Genomic DNA, 22,198 nt, shown 5'->3' with positions numbered 1-22,198 from the left:
TGGGTATTTCGGGGGTGGATCAGTGTTCCAAAGTATGGCTGGTTATGCGTCTGGAAGTCAGCCGTACATGCCAGGAACAGTGTTCGGGGGTATGCAAGGCATCATGCCAAACCCCATGTATGGTACTATCGGCATGCAGCAAGGTTTCCACGGCAACCAGGGCCAGTTTGGGGTGCCACAGGGTCATTTTGGCATGGCTGGTTTTTCTGGACAGCAGCCAGATATCGCACCTCTGACGCAAAATGTGAATGGCCAACACGTGCCGATCATGCCTACTACAGTGCCCATGTTGCAGACCATCCCGTATGACAACTTGGGGGCACTAGAGAAGCCAAAGGCTTACAAAGAAGGTGGTGCAGCAGTAAAGTTCAGTACCTTCAGTGGTTTCGAGGACAAGACAAAGGCACTCACTTTCCTCCAGTAGTTTGATACAGCTTATGCGGGAGGGAATTTTACAGAGGCCTCGAAGGTTAGGAAAGCTGCCACTTTCTTAAAGGACAATGCGCTTACATGGTGGACGACATTGTTAATGCAAGGACAGGCACCCGCCACTTGGGTTTACTTCAAGCAAATGTTTGCATCTGCTTGGCTATCAAATGAATTTGAAGCTGATGTCTTGACAGATTGGCACCAGCTTACGGCAGCTTCGTGCAAGAGCTTGCTGGAGTACAATAGGAGGTTTTGTAAAGCATTACTCTCAGTGACCTCCTACAGATTTGTGCCACTGACAGAGCAGATAGAGAAGTATTGTTGTGGGTTGCCTAAAGGGCTTCGCGATTACTGTACAAAGAATAGAGTGGCTACCCTTACTCAGCTTATGGAAGTTGCGAACATTGGTCTTGCCCTGTTGAAAGGAGAGGACAGTGGATTTCCGAGCAGTGATAAAGGAGGGCAGCAGAAGAAAAATTCAGCGAAGAAGCCCTTTGTGAAGACGGCTCCTGATGCGTCACAGGGGTCAGAAAAGGCCACCAAGGACAAGGATTCAGCTGGGACTTCTGGAGCGCAGGCAAAGAAACAGAAAAGGAAGCCTTTTGTGCGCAAGTCGCTCGAGGAAAAGAAGGTCCTAATGGCTGAGAACAAATGCTTTATATGCGAGCAGCCTGGTCATATTTCTATCAATTGTCCACAAAGGAAAAGGCCAGCTGACTCAGAGGATAAAGAAGACCAGAAAGGCAAGAAGCCTAAACCCACGGCAGGTTTAGTGCAGACATGGTGGGTGACAGGCCCAGCACAGATGCCAGTGAGTTATGCAGGGCATGGGGTAAAGTTAGGGATCAGACGGCACTCATCTTCTTTGATCCAGGTGCCAAAGCCAACTTTATCTCACGAGAGTTAGCTATGAAGCTCGGCATCAAAGCTGAAGAGATGGGGTACACAGCAGAAGCAGGGTTGGCATGTCCTGGCCACTCAGAGTGTGTTACTCCCATCATTGGAAAACTGCGTCTGCATATTCAGTCGTATGTGGACACTGAAGAGTTTTACATCATGCCGCTCGAAGGTTGTGACGCCTTGTTGGGGATCCCGTGGATGTTCCGAGTGCATGGAGTCTTGGATGCCTACAACAAAAAGATCACTGTACAGCATAGGGGCAAAACTCACATCTTGGATGTAAAGCTTAAAGGAGAGTCAGTCCCTATTGTATCTGCTTCTGCTATCACTTCTGTAATAAAGAATCATCTTTCTGTGTACTTGATTTTTGCACGTGATGTCTCAGATAGGGATCAGTCAAATTTATCTGTGTTAGATAAAGAAAGGTCAGCATTTTTGCAAAAGTTTAGTGACTGTTTTTCTGATTCATTACCGTCGCAATTACCGCCAGAGAGACCTGAGGACCATCAAATAGATTTGGTGCCAGGGTGTAGCCCACCAAATAGACCTCCCTACAGGGTTAGTGCGGCGCAGCAGAAAGAGATTATGGGCCAGGTTGAGGAGTTATTAGAGAAGGGGCTGATTCAGCCTAGTTCTTCACCCTTTTGCTCCCCAGTGCTCCTAGTGCAGAAGAAGGATGGCTCATGGCGCATGTGTATACCGTGCGTTGAATAAGAATACCATCAAGAATAGGTTTCCTATTCCTCGCATTGATGATATTCTCGATTGTTTAGAGGGTGCTGCAATTTTCAGCAGGATAGACCTGAAGAGTGGGTACCATCAGATTCGTATAAGCCTAGAGGATGTGCACAAGACTGCGTTTAGAACGACATTTGGTCTTTATGAGTTTCTAGTGATGCCGTTTGGGCTAACAAATGCTCCAGCCACGTTCAACAGAATGATGGACCGGATTTTCCGCTCGCATCAACAGTTTGTTGGAACATTCTTCGATGACATGATTGTGTATTCGAAGAATGAAGAGGAGCATAGGCGTCACTTGACCATTGTGTTCGAAGAGCTGCGCAGTCACAGGTTGCTTGTCAATCCTAAGAAAAGTGAATTCTTCCTTGAAGAGATCCACTTTCTGGGCCACATAGTCTCAAAGGATGGTGTAAGAATGGATCCCGCAAAGGTCGAAGCTATCAACACATGGCCTGACTTGAAGACTGTGCACGATGTCAGAAGCTTCTTGGGATTGTGTTCCTACTATAGAAGGTTTATCAGAAATTTTGCAGAGATAGCATCGCCTCTTCACGCATTGCAAAAGAAAGAGGTCACTTTCAGATGGACCCAAAAAGAGATTTCAGCTTTTAGTCTCTTAAAGGAAAAGTTGACTTCAGATCCAGTTATTGTTTTGCCAGATCTCAGGAAGTCATTTGTGGTCCAGTGTGACGCGTGTGGCAGTAGCATCGGAGCAGTGCTAATGCAAGATGGACGGGTAGTAGCCTATGAAAGCCGAATTTTGCAAGGGCCAGAGAGGACTATGCAAGTCTATGAGAAAGAGCTCTTGGCCGTGATTCATGCGCTTTCTAGCTGGAAGCACTACCTCTTAGGTGTTGATTTTGTTGTCCAAACAGATCATCAGACCTTGCGATACTTCTTGACACAGTCAAAGTTATCCGAAAAGCATATGCGATGGGCAAACATTCTTTCCATGTTCCACTTCCAGATTATGCATGTGGAAGGCAAGAAGAATGTTGTGGATGATGCGTTATCAAGAAAGCCACAAATTTCAGCTGTGTCAATTCCTTATCATCATGAGTTAGATGACATGAAGGAACAGTATACTGCTGATGAAGATTTTGCAAGGATCTTTGAACAGTTACAAGAGAGGCAACATCACGAGCACTACCTCCTCAGAGACGGTTTTATGATGATGCATGGCAGACTTTGTGTCACTAGGCCACTGCGACATAAGGTCATGGAAGAGAGTCATGTCCCACCGTATGCAGGGCATCGTGGCATTGATGCAACAGTTAAAGCGGTAGAGTTCTTCTATTGGCCTACCTTGAGGAGAGATGTGGATGCCTTTGTGCGAGCATGCATAGTTTGCCAAAAGGTCAAGTTTGACAGGCAAAAGGCACCAGGGTTGTTACAACCACTACCGATTCCGGATAAGCCATGGGAAAGCATTGCTATGGACTTTATCTTTGATCTTCCAAGGACGCCAACAGGGAATGATGGTATATGGACCATTATCTGCAGGTTCAGCAAGCAGGCCCATTTTATCCCTGTCAGGAAGAAGATAAAATCTGATCAGATGGCACGCTTGTTCATGTACAATGTGTTTAAGTACCATGGTATGCCACAATCGATTATCAGTGATCGTGATCCTCGCATGACCAGTTTGTTCTGGAGAGGATTGTTTGAGAACATGGGTACTACGCTCAAGTTCTCGTCTTCGTTTCATCCACAAACTGATGGACAGTCAGAAGAGGCCAATTCTACTGTCTTAGATCTGCTGAAATGCTATGTGTCAGATAATAAGGGCAAGTGGGAACAGTATTTGCCTATGCTTGAGTATGCGTACAATAATACAGTGCATTTGTCTACTGGCAAAGCACCTTTTGAAATTGTTGAAGGCGGCAAAAAGGTTCCTCCCATTTTGCATACAAAGGACAATATCTTTGAGGCAGATCGATATGTTGAGAACTTGGATGAGATGTATAAGAAGATTAAAGTTGCCTTGGAGAAGACACAGGCAAAACAGAAAAAGGCTGCTGATCGTCACCGTCGTGAATTGCTACTATCACCTGGTGATTGGGTTCTCTTAAGGTTCGAAAAGGCAAGATTAAAGAAGATGAAGGGCAAGGAACGGCTGTTTCCTAAGCTCAGCATGTGTTACTATGGGCCTTTTCAAGTGCTTGACAAGATCAGCGATGTGGCTTACAGGCTGAAATTGCCTGATGCGTGGAAGATTCATAATGCGTTTCACGTGAGTCTTCTAAGACCCTTCGTGGGTGATGTGCCAGAAGATATGCCAGTTGAGGATCAGCCAGAAGTTGAGGAACTTGATGAGATCCTGGTACCTGAGCAAGTTTTGGCACATAAGGACAGAAAAGTTAAAGGACAAGTTGCAAGACGCTATTTGGTGAAGTTCAAGAACTATCCGCCTATGGATGCAAAGTGGATGGAAGAGCATGAACTGTCAGAGTCACCAAATGTATTGCAGCTTTACCTTGAAGCCTTTGGGTTACAGCCTACTTATGTCCCAACCCAACGTGTGCAAAGGAGGGGTAATGATAGAGCTAGTACATCGAATGTACATATGAATTCAGTGCCATAGATAGAAATGGCAAAAGTATGAAGGCCTCATTAAGTCATTTGTATCTATGTATGTTACGACCTTTCTTGCGGATACATGCGATGATAAAAGAGTGTTGATAGCACAAGATCATCAGTGGCGTGTATTTATGGTATGCAATCGAGGACGTTTGCGATTTCAAGAGGGGGGTATGTCACGAGGACGTGGCAGTTATTAACCATGTCACAGAGATGTGGCAACTGCTAACCTTGGTTGTTGGTTTCTTTCCAATGGGGTTTATTTTATTTGTTTAAGACCCTCTTCTTGAAGTAGCAAACGGTCGGACATTGTATGGCCAATGTGAATGGTAGATTCACCCGCAGACGGGAAGTGGTCGGCACTGGAATTCGTATGGTAAGAGGATGTCTAGGCTCAGAGCAAGATCATATAGGTCCCCCCGTCGCACTTAGCAAGTTGGTGGATACTAGGAAGTGAACTCAATTAAGGCGTAAAGTCAAGGTGGGACTACCAACAAAAAGTATCCGACAGTTGGGCCACATTGCATTTTTGGATGCGGTCCCAATGAGGATAGATGGTCAGAAGACCAGTGGGAGCCCAACGGAAGCATCTCCTAAAATTTAGGGAACTGCTATTTTGGGCCACGAAATGTGTTCGCGTCATTACCTTCGGTATGACTAGGGGAACACTTTACAACTCTGCCGCGAAGTCAACTGACGCACCAGTTGAGATATTTTTAGCAGGGAAAGCCCAAACTCGGAAACTGGGCGACGTGTCAGCTTGTGAGCGATTCTGCCACTCTGGGAGGCAAAAACGAGCTGCATATCATCAAAGGGGGCGCCATTTTCAGCCACAGGCGGATTGCAACAGGTACAGAAGCTATGGAATGCTTACCTTGCCCTCTATGCACAGTATGGTGACGGGAGTGATGCCCCGCACGCTACATACTGCTCTCTTTCTCCCCTACGTGCAGTTATGTGATGCCCCACAAGAGGGCTACTCATTTGACTGATGTACAGTTGTGTGGGTTCATGCTTTTGTGCTGAGGCAAGAGCCTCCTTGAGCAGGAACAGGGGTAGCTAACTGCTGCTCCAAAGCAGGCACTGGTGAGGGTCATAACCTCACCGTACAGGTGCAAAATCAGCGCTGTGTATGCGCTGTAATTTGACTGTTTTTCAGCCATACGGACGCCAGGATCATTGGGAATCGTGCCCCACTGGCAAAGGACAGTTAGGGGACTGTTTGGGGCTGAAAACAGGGCAAAAACCAGTAAATACAGCGTGCTGAATTTACTGTTTTTGGACAGGAATCAGAGGGTATACGACAGTGCAAGCGAGTTCCAGCAGGGGAATTGGTTTCGCGCAAGTTTTGGGACTGTTATGCTGCCGAAATTTGGCCAAATCAAATGGTATCTAGGTGGATACACGTGAAGGATTCCCAGGACCTTACCTTGTAATTTACCCTCCTAAAGAATAAAGAAATACCGAAAGGGGCGCCAATTTTGGGGCCTACAGGTTGTCGGCGTCTGCTCGGAGCATTCTAGCTTCCGAGCCGTGTGTGAGTTGAAGTGTTAACTCCCGTCGCAGGTTCTCTTTGCAAAGTGCTCTGTGTGTGTGTATAAAGTAAAGAATTTCGGGTGAAAGCCAACGCCTACCGCCCTACGGGCCGGTTTCAATATCTCCATGGATTTTGTGACTAACTTACCACCGAGTCAGCATTCAAGGAACACTCAATGTTTAACTATTGTTGTTCGTTTCAACAAATTCTCCATGTTAATTCCTTGTAAGGCCACAGTTACTGCACAGGATGTTGTACGATTGTTCATAAAGCATTGGTACCCCCTCTGTGGTTTGCCAAAGTCCATTGTTTCAGATAGGGATGTTAAGTTTACGTCCAACTTTCGACGTGCACTCTTTGACACAAAATTGAATTTTTCATCCGCTTTTCATCCACAGTCAAATGGTCAAACGGAAATTTATAATCAGTTAGCTTTTGATGTGTTGAAGTCTTATGCTCATGATCAACAGTCTCAATGGGTACAGGCTATTCTCAATGATTCCTTCTCTTCTCTATTGGTCGAACTCCGTATGAGGCAGCTTTTGGCCGCCGATTCCAGTCATTGTTGACTCGATCGGTCAGTCAAATGCCTGATGCCAATGCTCAGAGTCAGTCATTGGATGAGATTTTTGAGAGTGTGAAGCTTCGGCTAAGCAAGGCTCAGGAATCTTATTCTCGACAGGCTAACAAGCATCGTCAGGAGGTCTCGATCAAGGAAGGAGATTGGGTGTATCTACGGATTATGAACAGCGTCTTAAGCAAGTTGGAAAGAAATGTCCTAAGTTATCTTTTCGTATGTATGGTCCATTTCCAACCATCAAAAAGATTAATGTGGTTTCAATGAAATTGAAGTTGCCTAACTCATGGTCAATGCACAACGTATTCCATGTTTCTTGGTTGAAAGTGTTTCAGGGAACACCTCCAAAGGACGTTTCGGAAGAAGAAGAACCGGAGATCATCGATGAAGCAGAAGTCATGGAGCCGGAGCAAGTCTTGTTGCATCGGTTTCGCCATGGTTCGAAGAAATAAGTACAACAGTATTTTTTGAAGTTCAAAGATCGAGGAACCCATGAAGCGGTGTGGGTAGACGAAGAGTTCTTCAAGGATTATCCGGAGTTGTTGGCAGACTACAAGGAAGCCATGCAGCTCGGTACCAGTACCTTACTTTAAAAAGGAGGGGATGTCACGTGACACATCCCAACCCTATGTGTCCGTGGACAAGCTACACCATAGCAGGGTTTCCGTCAAGTTTAGTCAAGTTAGATTAGAAGTGATCTGGCACTTTTGTGAGTCTATTCGTAGACCGTGCATGCTCATCACTCAGTGTAGATGCATATCCTCTGGTTGCACCTTGCATAAGCATAAGCATTTCCATCAGATTCCATCAGAGTCAGTTTGGAGATTTTTCAGATGACTTTATCCCATTTTTTCCTATTTTTGATATTTTTCACTTATTTATTAAGTGACTTTTGTTACCTACTCAGTAGGGCAAATTGGGTAAGTTAATTTATAAGCAAACTCAAGTTAGCACAAATTGGCAGATGAGCCAAGGAGCACAATAGGCTACCAAGCGACAGGTGTTCCCTCCCTCTCTCAGCAAGACCCTCTCCAAGCTTGTTAGTGAGGCCCATTTCCCCGCATCCTCAGCCTATTGGAATCGCCCCATCTCCTGGCATTGCCTAGCGTTTTCCCTCCCTGAAGCTATCGCTAGCAAGGCCTGAAGATCAACGTTTTCATCAGCGTTTTTCAGCATCACTAACGCCATGCAAGAACTCAGCAGGTTCTGTCACCAGCGTGTGACTACTATCTATCCTTTTTGTTGATTTCTTTCTTATTATCTATTTACTTTCACTTTTTGGAAACACCCCTCGGGAAATCTAACTGCTCTGCATTGCATAGCTAGTGTGGAACTGTCCAGAGGGAGTCCAGGCCTGAGGGCAAGAGAGCACTAAGGTTGGACAAGGACTATGGTTAGCCAAGTGGGGTCATTGACTAGCCAAAGTGGAATCCTTTGCTACAGAGGCTACATTTCAGTTCTGGATGTGGCCACAGTGTACAAAGAGGGTCGGATGACCTAGAAAGATACAATGGCAGCATCTCCTAAAATTTAGGGAACTGCTATTTTGGGACCTGAAAATGTGTTGGCGTCATTACCTCCGGAATGACAAAGGGAACATTTTCTTACTCTGCCGTGAAGTCAACTGGGCAACCGGTTGGGAGATTTTTAGGCGGCAACCCCGAAACGGGAAAATGCTTGTAAATGTGCCAAGTGGCACATTCTGGTGCAGTTTCTAATGCAAGAGAGAGTTGGCGCTGAATTTTAAGATGGGAGAGGCTCATTTGCAGCTTTTGTCACAGGTTAAGAGCTATGGAGTGCTTGCTTTCCCTCTTATGCACAGTGCGGTGCCAGGAGTGATGCCCTGCACGCTACGCACTGCCCTCTCTCTCCCCTTTGGCAGTATGTTATGCCCCTCTAGTGGGCTTTTCATTTGACCAATGTACAGTTGTGTGGGTTCATGCGCGATTGCCGAGGCAAGAGCCTCTTGCACAGGTACTGGATTAGCTAGCGGCTAATCCCCCCGCAGGCATAGGTGAATTCGGAGAGCTTTCACGCCAGAAATCTCGTCCGATTCAAAGGGCAAGTAGCCCTACAGGTGCGGGAGCTCGAGGACTTGCTACGGATGCGACCGGCACGCGAAACGGAGCCCGAAACAGTGAATTACAGCCTGCTGTGTATTTTTGCAGGTTTAGGGTTTTGGCCCTAAACGGACCCTAACACCCCCAGGAGGTTCGGGGACGCAAGGGGACCGCTGTACAGGTGATCTGGCGCATTTTCAGGGCTGAAAACAGAGAATTCAGCGTGCTGCAGATTCTCGCCAGGTTTTGCAAAGTGCCCGTATGCGTCGGGAAAGTCGGTCAATGCGTGGGAATACTGACTGTGAAGGGTTCTAGTACAGTTATGCTGCCGAAATCGTGCTGGAACAGTGGAAATTCAGCCGAGTTTGTGCGGGGCAGCTTGTAGGGAACCACAACGTTTACTTCCCTCTTTTGAACAATAAAGAAATACCGAAAGGGGCGCCTAAGTTAGGGGCCAATCTGGTGTCCGTCTACTCATACAGGTGCAATCTAGCAGCCTGTATCCCTCTCCCCTTTGTTGTGTCTTGAAAGTACAGGTAAAATAGACGACTAATAATGGGTGAAAGCTAAATCAAGGTTTAAAGTAAAGTCTACCGCCCTTTTTGGATTGAACAGGCCGGTTTCATGGTTCCATCGACGGGATTAAATCACTTTTTCCCATAGAAGTGAGCCTTGGTCAGTTTTGGGCTTGAAGACACAGGGGATCATAAACCAGACACAGGGAATTGCAATTATGGCTAACAGACCAGATGATGTGACTGAAGAGGTTTCCTCTTCACAGGGTCAACAGACACATGAAGTGGGTGAGTCGTCAAGACCACCACAGACAGATGATGATATATTCAAGACCCAGTTGGCTACTGCTGTGGCTATGTTCACACAAGTAATGCAGAACCCGAGGTTTTTAGCCTTTCTGCAACCTCCTGTTCCGTCTCAGCAAGTTGGGTTACTGGATCATATTCAAAAGCCTGTTAAGGCTAGAGCACAGGTGATTCATACTGCACAGTCAATGGAAACACCTGTACACTTGACGGAGAACATGCAGTCTCCAGAACCTATGCCTAAGGTGCAAGAACAGGTGGCTGAGATGCCAGTTTTTCAAGCTGTACTAGTTCAGCCCGCCACCTTTCAGCAGCCTATGGCTGGTTCTAATGGGCAGGGAAGCAACCTACAGGCTATGCAACAGGTCTTCCCACCACCTTCAGTACACCCTGGCTATTTTGGAGGTGGATCCATATTCCAGAGCATGGCTGGTCATGCACCTGGAAATCAGTTTTATACGCCAGGAACAGTGTTCAGGGGTGCTCAAACGATGATGCCTAACCCCATGTACAGTGTCATGGGTATGCTACCAGGGTTTCAGACAAGGCCTATGCAGGGGGAAACTTTACAGAGGCTTCAAAGGTCCGCAAGGCAGCCACTTTCTTGACAGGGAATGCGGGACAATGGTGGACAACTTTATTGCTTCAAGGGCAAGCTCCGTCCACATGGATTTACTTCAAGCAGATTTTTGCAGCAGCATGGTTATCTGATGACTTCGAAGCAGATGTCATGACAGAATGGCACCAGCTTAATGCTGCCACTTGCAGAAATCTGGATGATTACAATCGGAAGTTTTGGAAAGCTCTACTTCCAGTAACTTCCTATAGGTTTGTGCCATTGACAGAACAGATTGAAAAATACTGTTGTGGCCTACCTAAAGGATTAAGAAAGTACTGTACAAAGACAAAAGTCACTACTTTGACGCAGCTCATCGAGGTAGCAAACACTGGCAATGGTTTGCTCAAGGGAGAAGATTGTGAATTTAACACTGGCGTCAAGGCAGGATCAGGCAAGAAAAATTCAGCCAAGAAGCCTGTTCCCAATGAGGCTCCTAAAGGGACTCAGGAGTCAGCCAACGCAGGGAAAGACAAAGCTACGGCTGAATCAGAAAAAGGACCAGCAAAGAAATGAAAAAGACGTTTTCCTCGCAAGTCAGAAGAGCAAAAGAAGGTCCTTAGGACAGAGAACAAATGCTTTATATGTGAGCAGCCTGGCCACATTGCCTACAACTGTCCTACAAAGAAAAGGCCAGCTGATTCTGATGACAAGGAAGACAAGAAAGGAAAGAAGCCCATGGCTGGTCTAGTGCCAAATATGGTGGGCGACAAGCCAAATTCAGACGCAAGTGAGCTTTGCAGAGCATAGGGAAAGGTCAGGGATCAAACAGTGCTTATCTTCTTTGATCCAGGTGCCAAAGCCAACTTTATTTCCCCAGAATTGGCTTCAAAGTTGGGAATCAGACCTGAAGAGATGGGGTATACAACAGAGGCAGGTTTGGCATGTCCTGGCCATACAGAGGCTGTGACACCCATCATTGGAAAGTTGCGTCTACATATCCAGTCCTATGTAGATGCTGAAGAATTTTACATCATGCCACTGGACGGATGTGATGTGTTGTTAGGTATTCCTTGGTTGTTTCGTGTACAGGGAATCATGGATGCCTACAACAAAAAGATCACTGTACAGAGCAGGGGAAAGACTCACATTCTGGATGTAAAGCTTAAAGGGGAGTCTATTCCTACTGTATCAGCTTCTGCTATTACTTCTGTAATGAAAAAGCATCTTTCTGCGTACTTGGTTTTTGCACGTGAAGTGTCAGATTGTGATGAATCAAATTTATCTGTGCTAGATAAAGAAAGGCAATGTTTTTACAACAGTATAGTGACTGTTTTTCCGATTCATTACCGTCTCAATTACCGCCAGAGAGACCCGAGGACCATGCGATAGATTTGGTGCCAGGCAATAGCCCACCGAATAAGCCTCCGTACAGGGTTAGTGCGGCTCAGCAGAAAGAGATAATGGGCCAAGTACAGGAGCTGTTAGAAAAGGGGCTGATTCAGCCCAGTTCATCTCCATTCTGTTCTCCAGTGTTGTTGGTGCAGAAAAAGGATGGCTCATGGTGTATGTGCATCAACTACCGTGCATTGAACAAGAATACCATCAAGAATAGGTTCCCTATACCTAGAATTGATGATATTATGGACAAATTAGAAGGAGCAGCTATGTTTAGCAGGATAGATCTAAAGAGTGGGTACCATCAGATCCGCATTAGATTAGAGGATGTGCACAAGACTGCTTTTAGAACGACGTTTGGCCTTTACGAATTTTTAGTGATGCCCTTTGGTCTCACAAATGCTCCTGCTATGTTCAATAGGATGATGGACAGAATTTTCCGTCCACACCAGCAGTTTGTTGGTACATTCTTTGATGACATGATAGTCTACTCAAAGAATGAAGAGGAGCATAGGCATCACTTGGCCATTGTGTTCAAAGAGCTACGCAGTCATAGGTTGCTCATCAATGCAAAGAAAAGTGAGTTTTTTCTGGAAGAGATTCACTTTCTGGGACACATTGTCTCAAAGGATGGTGTCAGAATGGATCCTGCAAAAGTTGAAGCGATCAAGTCATGGCCAAATTTGAAGACGGTGCATGATGTCCGAAGCTTTTTGGGACTATGCTCCTATTACAGAAGATTTATCCGAAATTTCGCTGAGATTGCTTCACCTTTACATGCTCTTCAAAAGAAGGCAGTCACCTTCAGATGGACACAGAAAGAGATTTCAGCTTTTAATCTCTTAAAGGAAAAGATGACTTCAGATCCAGTCATTGTGTTGCCGGATCTTAGGAAGTCATTTGTGGTCCAGTGTGATGCCTGCGGTAGTAGCATTGGTGCAGTGCTAATGCAAGATGGCAGGATAGTAGCCTATGAGAGCAGAATTTTGCAAGGGCCAGAGATGACCATGCAGGTCTATGAGAAAGAGTTACTGGCTGTGATTCATGCGCTCTTAAGTTGGAAACACTACCTGCTAGGTGCAGACTTTGTTGTCCAAACGGACCATCAGACCTTGCGATACTTCTTGACACAGACAAAGTTATCTGAGAAGCATATGCGATGGGCAAATATCTTGTCCATGTTCCATTTTCAGATTGTGCATGTGGAAGGCAAGAAGAACGTTGTGGCTGATGCCTTGTCAAGGAAGCCACAAATTTCAGCTGTGTCAATTCCTTATCATCATGCACTTGATGATATGAAGGAACAGTATGAAAATGATGAAGATTTTGCAAGGGTCTTTGAGCAGCTAATGGATGGACAACGTCATGAACACTATCTTCTTAAAGATGGGTTCATGATGATGCATGTCAGATTGTGTGTCACAAAGCCATTGCGACGCAAAGTTATGGAAGAGAGTCATGTCCCACCGTATGCAGGGCATCGTGGTATCGATGCTACAGTTAAAGCGGTTGAGACATTCTTCTATTGGCCTACATTGAGAAGGGATGTGGATGCCTTTGTGCGAGAATGCCTAATATGCCAAAAGGTCAAGTTTGACAGGCAAAAGGCACCAGGGTTATTGCAACCACTACCTATTCCAGATAAACCATGGGAAAGTATTGCTATGGATTTTATCTTTGATCATCCGAGAACGCAGACAGGAAACGATGGTATTTGGACCATTATTTGCAGATTCAGCAAACAGGCTCATTTTATTCCTGTCAGGAAGAAGATAAAGCCAGATCAGATGGCACGCTTGTTTATGAGCAATATTTTCAAGTATCATGGCATGCCACAGTCGATTGTTAGCGACCGTGATCCACACATGACAAGTTTGTTCTGGAGAGGCTTGTTTGAGAATATGGGCACCACGCTCAAATTCTCGTCGTCATTTCATCCTCAAACAGATGGGCAGTCAGAAGAGGCAAATTCTACTGTCCTAGATCTGCTGAAGTGTTATGTGTCAGAGCATAAAGGAAAGTGGGAGCAGTATTTGCCATTGGTGGAGTATGCATACAATAATACAATGCATTCATCAATTGGCAAGGCACCTTTTGAGATAGTTGAAGGTGGCAAGAAAGTTCCTCCCATACTGCATACAAAGGACAAGATATTTGAAGCAGATAAGTATGTTCAGGACATGGATGAAATGTACAACAAGGTCAAAGTGGCCTTAGAAAAGACTCAGGCAAAGCAAAAGAAAGCAGCTGATCGTCACCGTCGTGAAGTGGTATATTCACTTGGTGATTGGGTGCTTTTACGCTTTGAAAAGGCAAGGTTAAAGAAGATGAAGGGCAAGGAAAGATTGTTTCCAAAGCTCAGCATGCGTTACTATGGGCCTTTTGAAGTGTGCGACATAATCAGTGATGTTGCATATAGGCTGAAATTGCCTGACAGTTGGAAGATTCACAATGCGTTTCATGTGAGTCTTCTCAGACCCTATGTGGGTGATGTGCCAGAAGATATGCCAGCTGAAGATCAGCCGGAAGTCGAGGAACTTGACGAGATCTTGGTCCCTGAACAGATTTTGGTACACAAAGAAAGGAAAGTGAAAGGCAAGGTTGCTAGGCGTTACTTGGTAAAGTTCAGAAACTATCCACCAATGGATGCTAAGTGGATGGAAGAAGGTGAACTTGCAGAGTCACCAACTGTGTTATCACTTTACCTGGAAGCCTTCGATTTGCAACCTACCTTGACCCCTGGAGTTTCAAAGCTAAATGGATTGTCAGTGTGACAATTGCTTCTGAAACAAATGATGTACATGGTATTTAAAGTGAGCTCAAATGAAATACCTGTTACATGAGCTGTACAGATTGTCAGTTTGGCAATTGCTCTTATGGAATGTCCAAAAGTTGGTTAGTGCTATAGAAGTGAGTATTTCTTGTCAGTTTGTCAAGGATACAGTGATTGCTTCTATTGAAGAGTACATGTGTAACTGCATTCTTAAACTGTCGGTTTGGGTATGCTCGAAAGTGTTACGGGATCCAACGTGTACTATAAGACAGTGGCAAAATGTGCAGCTACCATTTTGTCATTGGAAAGTTAGTGACTCAAAGCAATGGCAGAGTGCGAAGCTACCACTATGTCATTGGGACAGGGTTCACACGCAAGCAATACATGAGTCGACGAGGTGTTGAATACACCAGGGTTGACAATGAGCATGTATGTGTCGTACATGTGTCAACATGTGTTGAATACATCAGTGTTGACTAGGAGCATGAACGACATAGATGCAAACGAGGACGTTTGAGATTTCAAGAGGGGGGTATGTCACCAGCGTGTGACTACTATCTATCTTTTTTGTTGATTTCTTTCTTATTATCTATTTACTTTCACTTTTTGGAAACACCCCTCGGGAAATCTAACTGCCGTGCATTGCATAGCTAGTGTGGAACTGTCCAGAGGAAGTCCAGGCCTGAGGGCAAGAGAGCACTAAGGTTGGACAAGGACTATGGTTAGCCAAGTGGGGTCATTGACTAGCCAAAGTGGAATCCTTTGCTACAGAGGCTACATTTCAGTTCTGGATGTGGCCACAGTGTACAAAGAGGGTCGGATGACCTAGAAAGATACAATGGCAGCATCTCCTAAAATTTAGGGAACTGCTATTTTGGGACCTGAAAATGTGTTGGCGTCATTACCTCCGGAATGACAAAGGGAACATTTTCTTACTCTGCCGTGAAGTCAACTGGGCAACCGGTTGGGAGATTTTTAGGCGGCAACCTCGAAACGGGAAAATGCTTGTAAATGTGCCAAGTGGCACATTCTGGTGCAGTTTCTAATGCAAGAGAGAGTTGGCGCTGAATTTTAAGCTGGGAGAGGCTCATTTGCAGCTTTTGTCACAGGTTAAGAGCTATGGAGTGCTTGCTTTCCCTCTTATGCACAGTGCGGTGCCAGGAGTGATGCCCTGCACGCTACGCACTGCCCTCTCTCTCCCCTTTGGCAGTATGTTATGCCCCTCTAGTGGGCTTTTCATTTGACCAATGTACAGTTGTGTGGGTTCATGCGCGATTGCCGAGGCAAGAGCCTCTTGCACAGGTACTGGATTAGCTAGCGGCTAATCCCCCCGCAGGCACATGTGAATTCGGAGAGCTTTCACGCCAGAAATCTCGTCCGATTCAAAGGGCAAGTAGCCCTACAGGTGCGGGAGCTCGAGGACTTGCTACGGATGCGATCGGCACGTGAAACGGAGCCCGAAACAGTGAATTACAGCCTGCTGTGTATTTTTGCAGGTTTAGGGTTTTGGCCCTAAACGGACCCTAATACCCCCAAGAGGTTCGGGGACGCAAGGGGACCGTTGTACAGGTGATCTAGCGCATTTTCAGGGCTGAAAACAGAGAATTCAGCGTGCTGCAGATTCTCGCCAGGTTTTGCAAAGTGCCCGTATGCGTCGGGAAAGTCGGTCAATGCGTGGGAATATTGACTGTGAAGGGTTCTAGTACAGTTATGCTGCCGAAATCGCGTTGGAACAGTGGAAATTCAGCCGAGTTTGTGCGGGGCAGCTTGTAGGGAACCACAACGTTTATTTCCCTCTTTTGAACAATAAAGAAATACCGAAAGGGGCGCCTAAGTTAGGGGCCAATCTGGTGTCCGTCTACTCATACAGGTGCAATCTAGCAGCCTGTATCCCTCTCCCCTTTGTTGTGTCTTGAAAGTACAGGTAAAATAGACGACTAATAATGGGTGAAAGCTAAATCAAGGTTTAAAGTAAAGTCTACCGCCCTTTTTGGATTGAACATGCCGGTTTCAGGTTCAGCGTTTTTGATATTCATTGGCAGCAGCCCAAAGCAACCACTAACGCCATCATTCAGTTGCAGATCCTTGGTGGATTCAGCCCCAAAAACACTGCCAAAATTCAGCCCTTGAACCTACAAGTAGATCAGCGTTTTAGCCTCTGTTCAGCCCCTTCAAAACCCTGCAGAACATCCGGCAGCAGCCCATTCAAAACGCAGCAGAAACCCTAAGAATCAGCGTTTATTTCAGCCTTAAAGCATCAGCAGAAAACGAGGAAATTCCAGCCACGACATCAGCCCGAATAGTCCCAGTTTCAGCCACGAAGCCGCCGTCGTCATCACCGTCGTCGTCATCGGCATAGTCCAATAGCATCAGTCCATTGCATTCGCAGTGTACTCTTTCGTGCAATCAAGTAGACCACACTCGCCGACGAGAGTGGGGCCTTCGGAGGAGGGTTTTACAACCTCTCGGTGTCGTATCTCTTATCTCTCCTTCTCTCAGTCTCATTCACTTGCACGCACATGATCCACTCACTTTGTTCGTGATCACAACACTCTCTATAAGACGGAAAGCTCTCTCTTTCCCTAAGAACTAAAAGGAACCTTGAGGAGTAAAGATCACTAATCTTGAGAAAATACAACATTCATTCCGCTGCACCTTACATGTCACTCTTCAAAAACACGATTAGGAATCAACACGCCCAAGAGGACTTGGGTTATGTGCGACCCCAACAAGCAAAAAAAATTATGTGGTTCTTTCCTTGAGTGATACAGAACACTGTCAAAGCTCTGATACCAATGTAAGGTGCAGTGGAATGAATGTTGAACTTTGCTCAAGATGAGTGCTCCGAACTGTGCTCAAGGTTCCTTTTGTTCTTATGGAAGGGAGAGCCTTCCGTTCTTTAATGAGAGAGTGCAATGGACACAAACAAAGTGAATGGACACTGTGCGTGAAGGTGCATGAGCATTGAGACTGAGAGATAGAGAGAGAAGAGAATACGACACCGGAGACGTTGTAAACTCTTCTCCAAAGGCCCCACTCTCGATGGCGAGTGGTCTACAATTGATTGCACAATCTGGTACAAGATGTTGATGCAAATGTAATGGGGCTATGTCGAGGCAGACGGTGTGACGACGAGGACGAGACTATGGCTGAAAACTGAGTGCTCGGTGAATCTGCAATCGTCAAAGTTGACGGGCTGATCTGCTATTGCAAAAACACTGTCCCTACTGCTGAGATTGCTGCTTTACTGTTGTGTAAAAACGCTGGGTATGGTTGTTCAAAAATGCTGGCTATTGCTGTCCCTACACGCTGAATATTGCTGGATCAAAACGCTGGGCTGCTGGTCAAAAACGCTGATGCAAAAGTTTGCAAAACGCTGCCCAAAGACTGATATCTCCTGCTGGAAATCGCTGAATCTGTGGGCTGAATATCTGCTGCAGAATTGCTGCTTATAGGCTGTGATGCTACTGCAGAAAACGCCAAGGTCAGGGCTGATGGCGATAGAGGTATGTTGCTGAAAACGCCAGGGCACCAGGCTGAAAATGCTGGCTGTAGGGCTCCAAAAACGCCAGGTTGAAGGGGGGGTCGTCTTGCTGAGAAGGGTCTCCAGAGGCATGCTGCACTGAGTGCCTGATGCTCTCCTTCTTCTTCTGCCAGATAGTGCTAGTGCTAGATTGCTTATATATTATCTTAGCAAAATTGCATTACCTAGTTTCCAACAAAAGTCACTTAATAAATAAGTGAACTGGGCTAACCTCATTACAGATTCGATCAATCACGAACAACCGATCTTGGCTCTCGAGTCGAGGTCTAAAGAATCCCCACAGGAAGTATTATGTGTTTGTATGATTAGTCAACACGCATTGTTCGAGTGTTTCATTCGTGATGCTTTCCTGTATTTTAGTCACCGTCCTTATGTGATCCCTTTTCACAGGCATGACATATTGTATGCTGAGCACGATATGTTGAAATCGGGGTTCTATCGGAGTAGACTATGCTAAACCGAATGCTTCAAGGTAAAGTTCTAAAATCTGAGAAATATTTGGTAGGTCCTCCTCCTCCATCCACTTCGCATCCAATGTAGGATAGTATTTGATTTTAACCAAGAACTGCCTAATCACTTTACCTTCAATCTTTCTATCTTTGTGTGCCAATATCTGTTCTGGAACGACTATCTCCTCACTTTCCTCCACTTCGGGTTGCTCATCTGGCTCCCCATCATTGGGCACATCGCCTTTAAAAGGCTTCAAGAGACTCACATGAAAAGCATTGTGAATCTTCTAAGTAGCGGGCAGGCCGCAGGTTCAGTCTAAAGGAGACATCATTTATCTTTTCTTTTATATGGAAAGGGCCATAGTATCTCATGCTAAGCTTTGGAAAAAACCGCTCCTTTCCCTTTTTCTTTCTTAGCGTGCCTTCTCAAAACGTAAGAGCACCCAATCGTCTTCCTTTAATTTCAAATCGCGACGGTGTCGATCTGCTGCCTTCTTGTGTCTTGCTTGAGATTTCGCTAAAGCTTCCCGGACCTTGGCAAAAGCAGTGTGCAAGTCCCTCTATTGGTCGGCTTCAAAAATCTAATCTTTCGTGTAGCCAGCGATCTCAGCTTTGGAGCGTTGCAGATTTCAGCCCCTAGCCTCGTCGTGGTTGCAGACCCCTAACCATCGACGTCGCTAGTAGTTTGGCATTCAGCCGTAGGCCCGTCGTCGTCATTGTGGTCATCGACTTCAACATAGAACGAGTAGTACCCAACATCAGTAGCATCAGTACCCATTAGCATCAGTATCTCAGCATTCAGTCATTGTATGAGCATTTGTGCAAGAAAAAAGAAAGTACTTGCTCTGGCAACAGAGCAAGGGGGACATACCTTGTCTTCTCTCTCTCTCTCTCTCTCTCTCTCTCTCTCTCTCTCTCTCAGTTCAGTTCGGTTCAATCTTTCAAGTGAAGTAAAGTGTCCCTTGTGTTTGTGCGGAGTACTAGATTTGAGCTAAATCCATAAACACTTCAGTTGCACGTGACAAGAACTTTAACAGGCTAATGGTGCCCTCTAGGTCAGTTTTGATGTTCGATACACTCAATCAACGTCGGTGTATCATGATGGTTGCAGCTCATTATTGATTGCTCGTTGCAAAATCTGTGGTATATTAGGGTGTCAGATGGAGAGTAGGAATGGAGCTTGCTGGCCTGATCTTGTGATGCAATTTTCCATGAAGACTGCAGCATAAAAGGGACCTCAGTTTGCTCTTTTTCCTAGGCATACCGTGACCTTGATGTGGTTCTTTCTAAGCCACCACCAACCAGCATGTTGAAGCACAAGGAAAGGGTAATCTATTCAGATTACCTCCGCAGTCGTCTGATTTTACTTGTCCTTGCTGATATTATTCTTTTTCTGTCATCACTTGTCTGTCATCTCTGTTCATGTTTCCCTTTACAATGTCTGGTTTTTGTCTCATCTGCAAAAGGTTGAAATCGACTCTTCGTATGATTTCAGCTCTTGTGTTCAAACAATGGAAGCTTGAAGGTCAACTCGGAATGCAGTGTGAGAATGGCAGCTTGAAGGCTAACTTGGAATGCAGTTTCAGATAAACTATTGTTTTTCAGCTCTACTAATTGTGGTATAGGTCTCTCCAGTCACTTTCCTCAGCATTGGTGAGTAACAAGCATTGCAAGATCCAGCCCTAAATGGAAACAGAGCATGAGCAGTGCTGCTGCTTTATCATTGCAAATGCTGAAGGTTTTGTCCGTTTCATAACATGGTGATGTCTTCTCTTGTTGTGGTATTGGTTGAATGGCTCAAATCAGCTTCGATAGAATTTGGACAACGTATACATATGATTTCTTTATCAGCTTACTAACAATTGCGAGTTTTGCGAGTGCTCTGGGTGCCCATCATGATGTCTGGGGATTTGTCATGGCTACAACCATTGGTCTTACTTCCTGACTATATTGCTGCATGCCTACTAACCAGTATAAGCCTATCACAGAAGCCTTTTGCAAAAGCTTTAGCATTTTGGTACTGCTGTTGTGACCACATCTGGGAGTACATTTTTCAACTAATGTGCAATTTTACCCTGTTCGAGTTCTTTGGATCTGTATAATCAAGCAACATGGGACATTTTCTTTCTGGTGAAGGCACTATCGTTCGGCCTTTCAGGGCAATGTACATCATTCAGATTGTCGTTGTTGATGTTGATCGGCTGTGCTTCCATGGTTATAAAGGGAGGCCTTTCTTGCTCAGCTAAAAGTGGATGCCATTTGCACCTAGAATTCCACATGAGAAGTTGCAGAGATTACTTTTTGGAATGAATAGCCAATCAGCTCTAGTGCAGCCACCTGGATGCGAGCTGTGTGAAAGGTGAGTGCAGAAGAGTGACTGGACCATGTTGATGGCAAGATAGCGGACATGTAAAGAAGCAAGGGAGATGATCCATCCCACCAGGATGTTGACAGAGGATTCAAACGTGGTGCTAACCATTGATTTTTAAAACTGGTCAATTTTGGCAAAGAAAATGTAATTTCTGTAGTAAAGATCAGACCACATCTTTCTTGGTTTTTCTTCTCATCTGTCTTGGTTTTTGTGTTTTGGATTGGTCTTTTATGTGTCAATTTTCTGTGTATGAGGTTGTGTGTGTGTGAGAGAGAGAGAGAGAGAGAGAGAGATCAATGTATGTATGTGGTGTATCCTCTTGGCATCCCTTAAAAAAGATAAAGCTGAATTGAAAATAAAGGCCGTGTCTAAAGCTAATTGATAAAGTAGTGATGTGGGTGGTACAATGAGTGGTGATCATGACGGATGGAGGGAGGATGAACCTCTACTAGAAGGGCCTTCGAATGTTGGATTATATGCAATGGGTATGCAAATATGATATACACTCTAGCTAACTCCCACCTTGTACTGCACTGGGCTATAGTATGGTATATATCAAAGATGGGGTGTCCTCAACTCCTCAAATAATATGCATGGGTTTGATTTATCTAAGCTAGGCGCTCAGCATTCTCCTGGTGGAACTCTGGCACCTCTTGTTGGTAGAGATGAGTCGTCCGAAATCCAGGTGCTCTCTATCGTCTGCTGATTCTCTTGTCTCGAGGGTAACCCCTTGGTGTGCAGGTGTTGGAAGTGGATGATTTGTGTACGACGCCCTCTTTCTTTATATTGTCGGGGATTGTAAAGATCTCTCTCTATTTACCTCTTTTTCTTTCTTTTTGTTTGTTTGCACATGACCAATAGGGTTTTGTTTTCTCTTTTGCTCTATTCTGTTCTCAATTGTGTAAGGATTCAAGAATAGACACGTGTTCCTCCACCCAACCGTGCCACATAGCTCCTTGGCTCCAACTATATATAGACTCAAGTATTGCATGTGTGTCTTGGCCTTTGGCCTGACATTACTTCCTTCTTGGAAAAGTGTTTTTGTTCCTTGAAAACAATAGTGGTGAGATCTTCTAAAGAAACGCTAATATTTTCCACAGTGGCATCTCTCACGGTCGAGGTGTCCATTTGACCCCATACATGGTCCATTAGGAGGTTTAGTGAAATCAAGAAAAACATCTTGAATTTCCACATTGTTGTCTTTTTACACCTGTGTGTGATCGGTTTATGGCTTTGATAATTTTTGTTCATGCAAATTGGTTTTTGATACTACGTGCTCAAAATGGCAGAATAAATGGATTTGACTAGCACCTAGGGCTCTATTGCGACACATAATTAGGGAAACATGCGTCAATGTAAGTCTTAGATTCATATTCTCCTCATGTGGAATAATCCACACGTCTCATAAAGTGAGGTGAAAAAATATGACATCCTTCAAGTGCGAGATGTACTTGTGTGTGGA

General features: G+C 45.2%; 1 protein-coding gene across 2 annotated transcripts in view; it reads left to right on the top strand.

Moving 5' to 3' along the window:
* LOC147444032 (uncharacterized) overlaps positions 1–20,929 on the top strand; it is a 39,964-nt gene extending 19,035 nt beyond the window's left edge. Inside the window, exon 2 of one of the 2 annotated variants that reach the window (XM_086526777.1) lies at positions 19,861–20,929. In XM_086526777.1, the coding sequence (XP_086382903.1) occupies positions 19,861–19,926 (66 nt within the window). In that variant the 3' untranslated portion in view covers positions 19,927–20,929. Of the gene's footprint in view, positions 1–19,517; positions 19,676–19,860 lie in introns of those variants that run through there. The other variant, XM_086526778.1, reaches the window with a different exon arrangement.
* Positions 20,930–22,198: the final 1,269 nt, after the last annotated feature.

The sequence above is a fragment of the Adiantum capillus-veneris genome, chromosome 13 (genome assembly GCF_014529385.1).
Source record: "Adiantum capillus-veneris isolate H3 chromosome 13, ASM1452938v2, whole genome shotgun sequence".
NCBI lineage: Eukaryota > Viridiplantae > Streptophyta > Polypodiopsida > Polypodiales > Pteridaceae > Adiantum > Adiantum capillus-veneris.
Note: the sequence above shows the minus strand (reverse complement) of the source record. Positions and strands in the feature narration are given on the sequence as shown.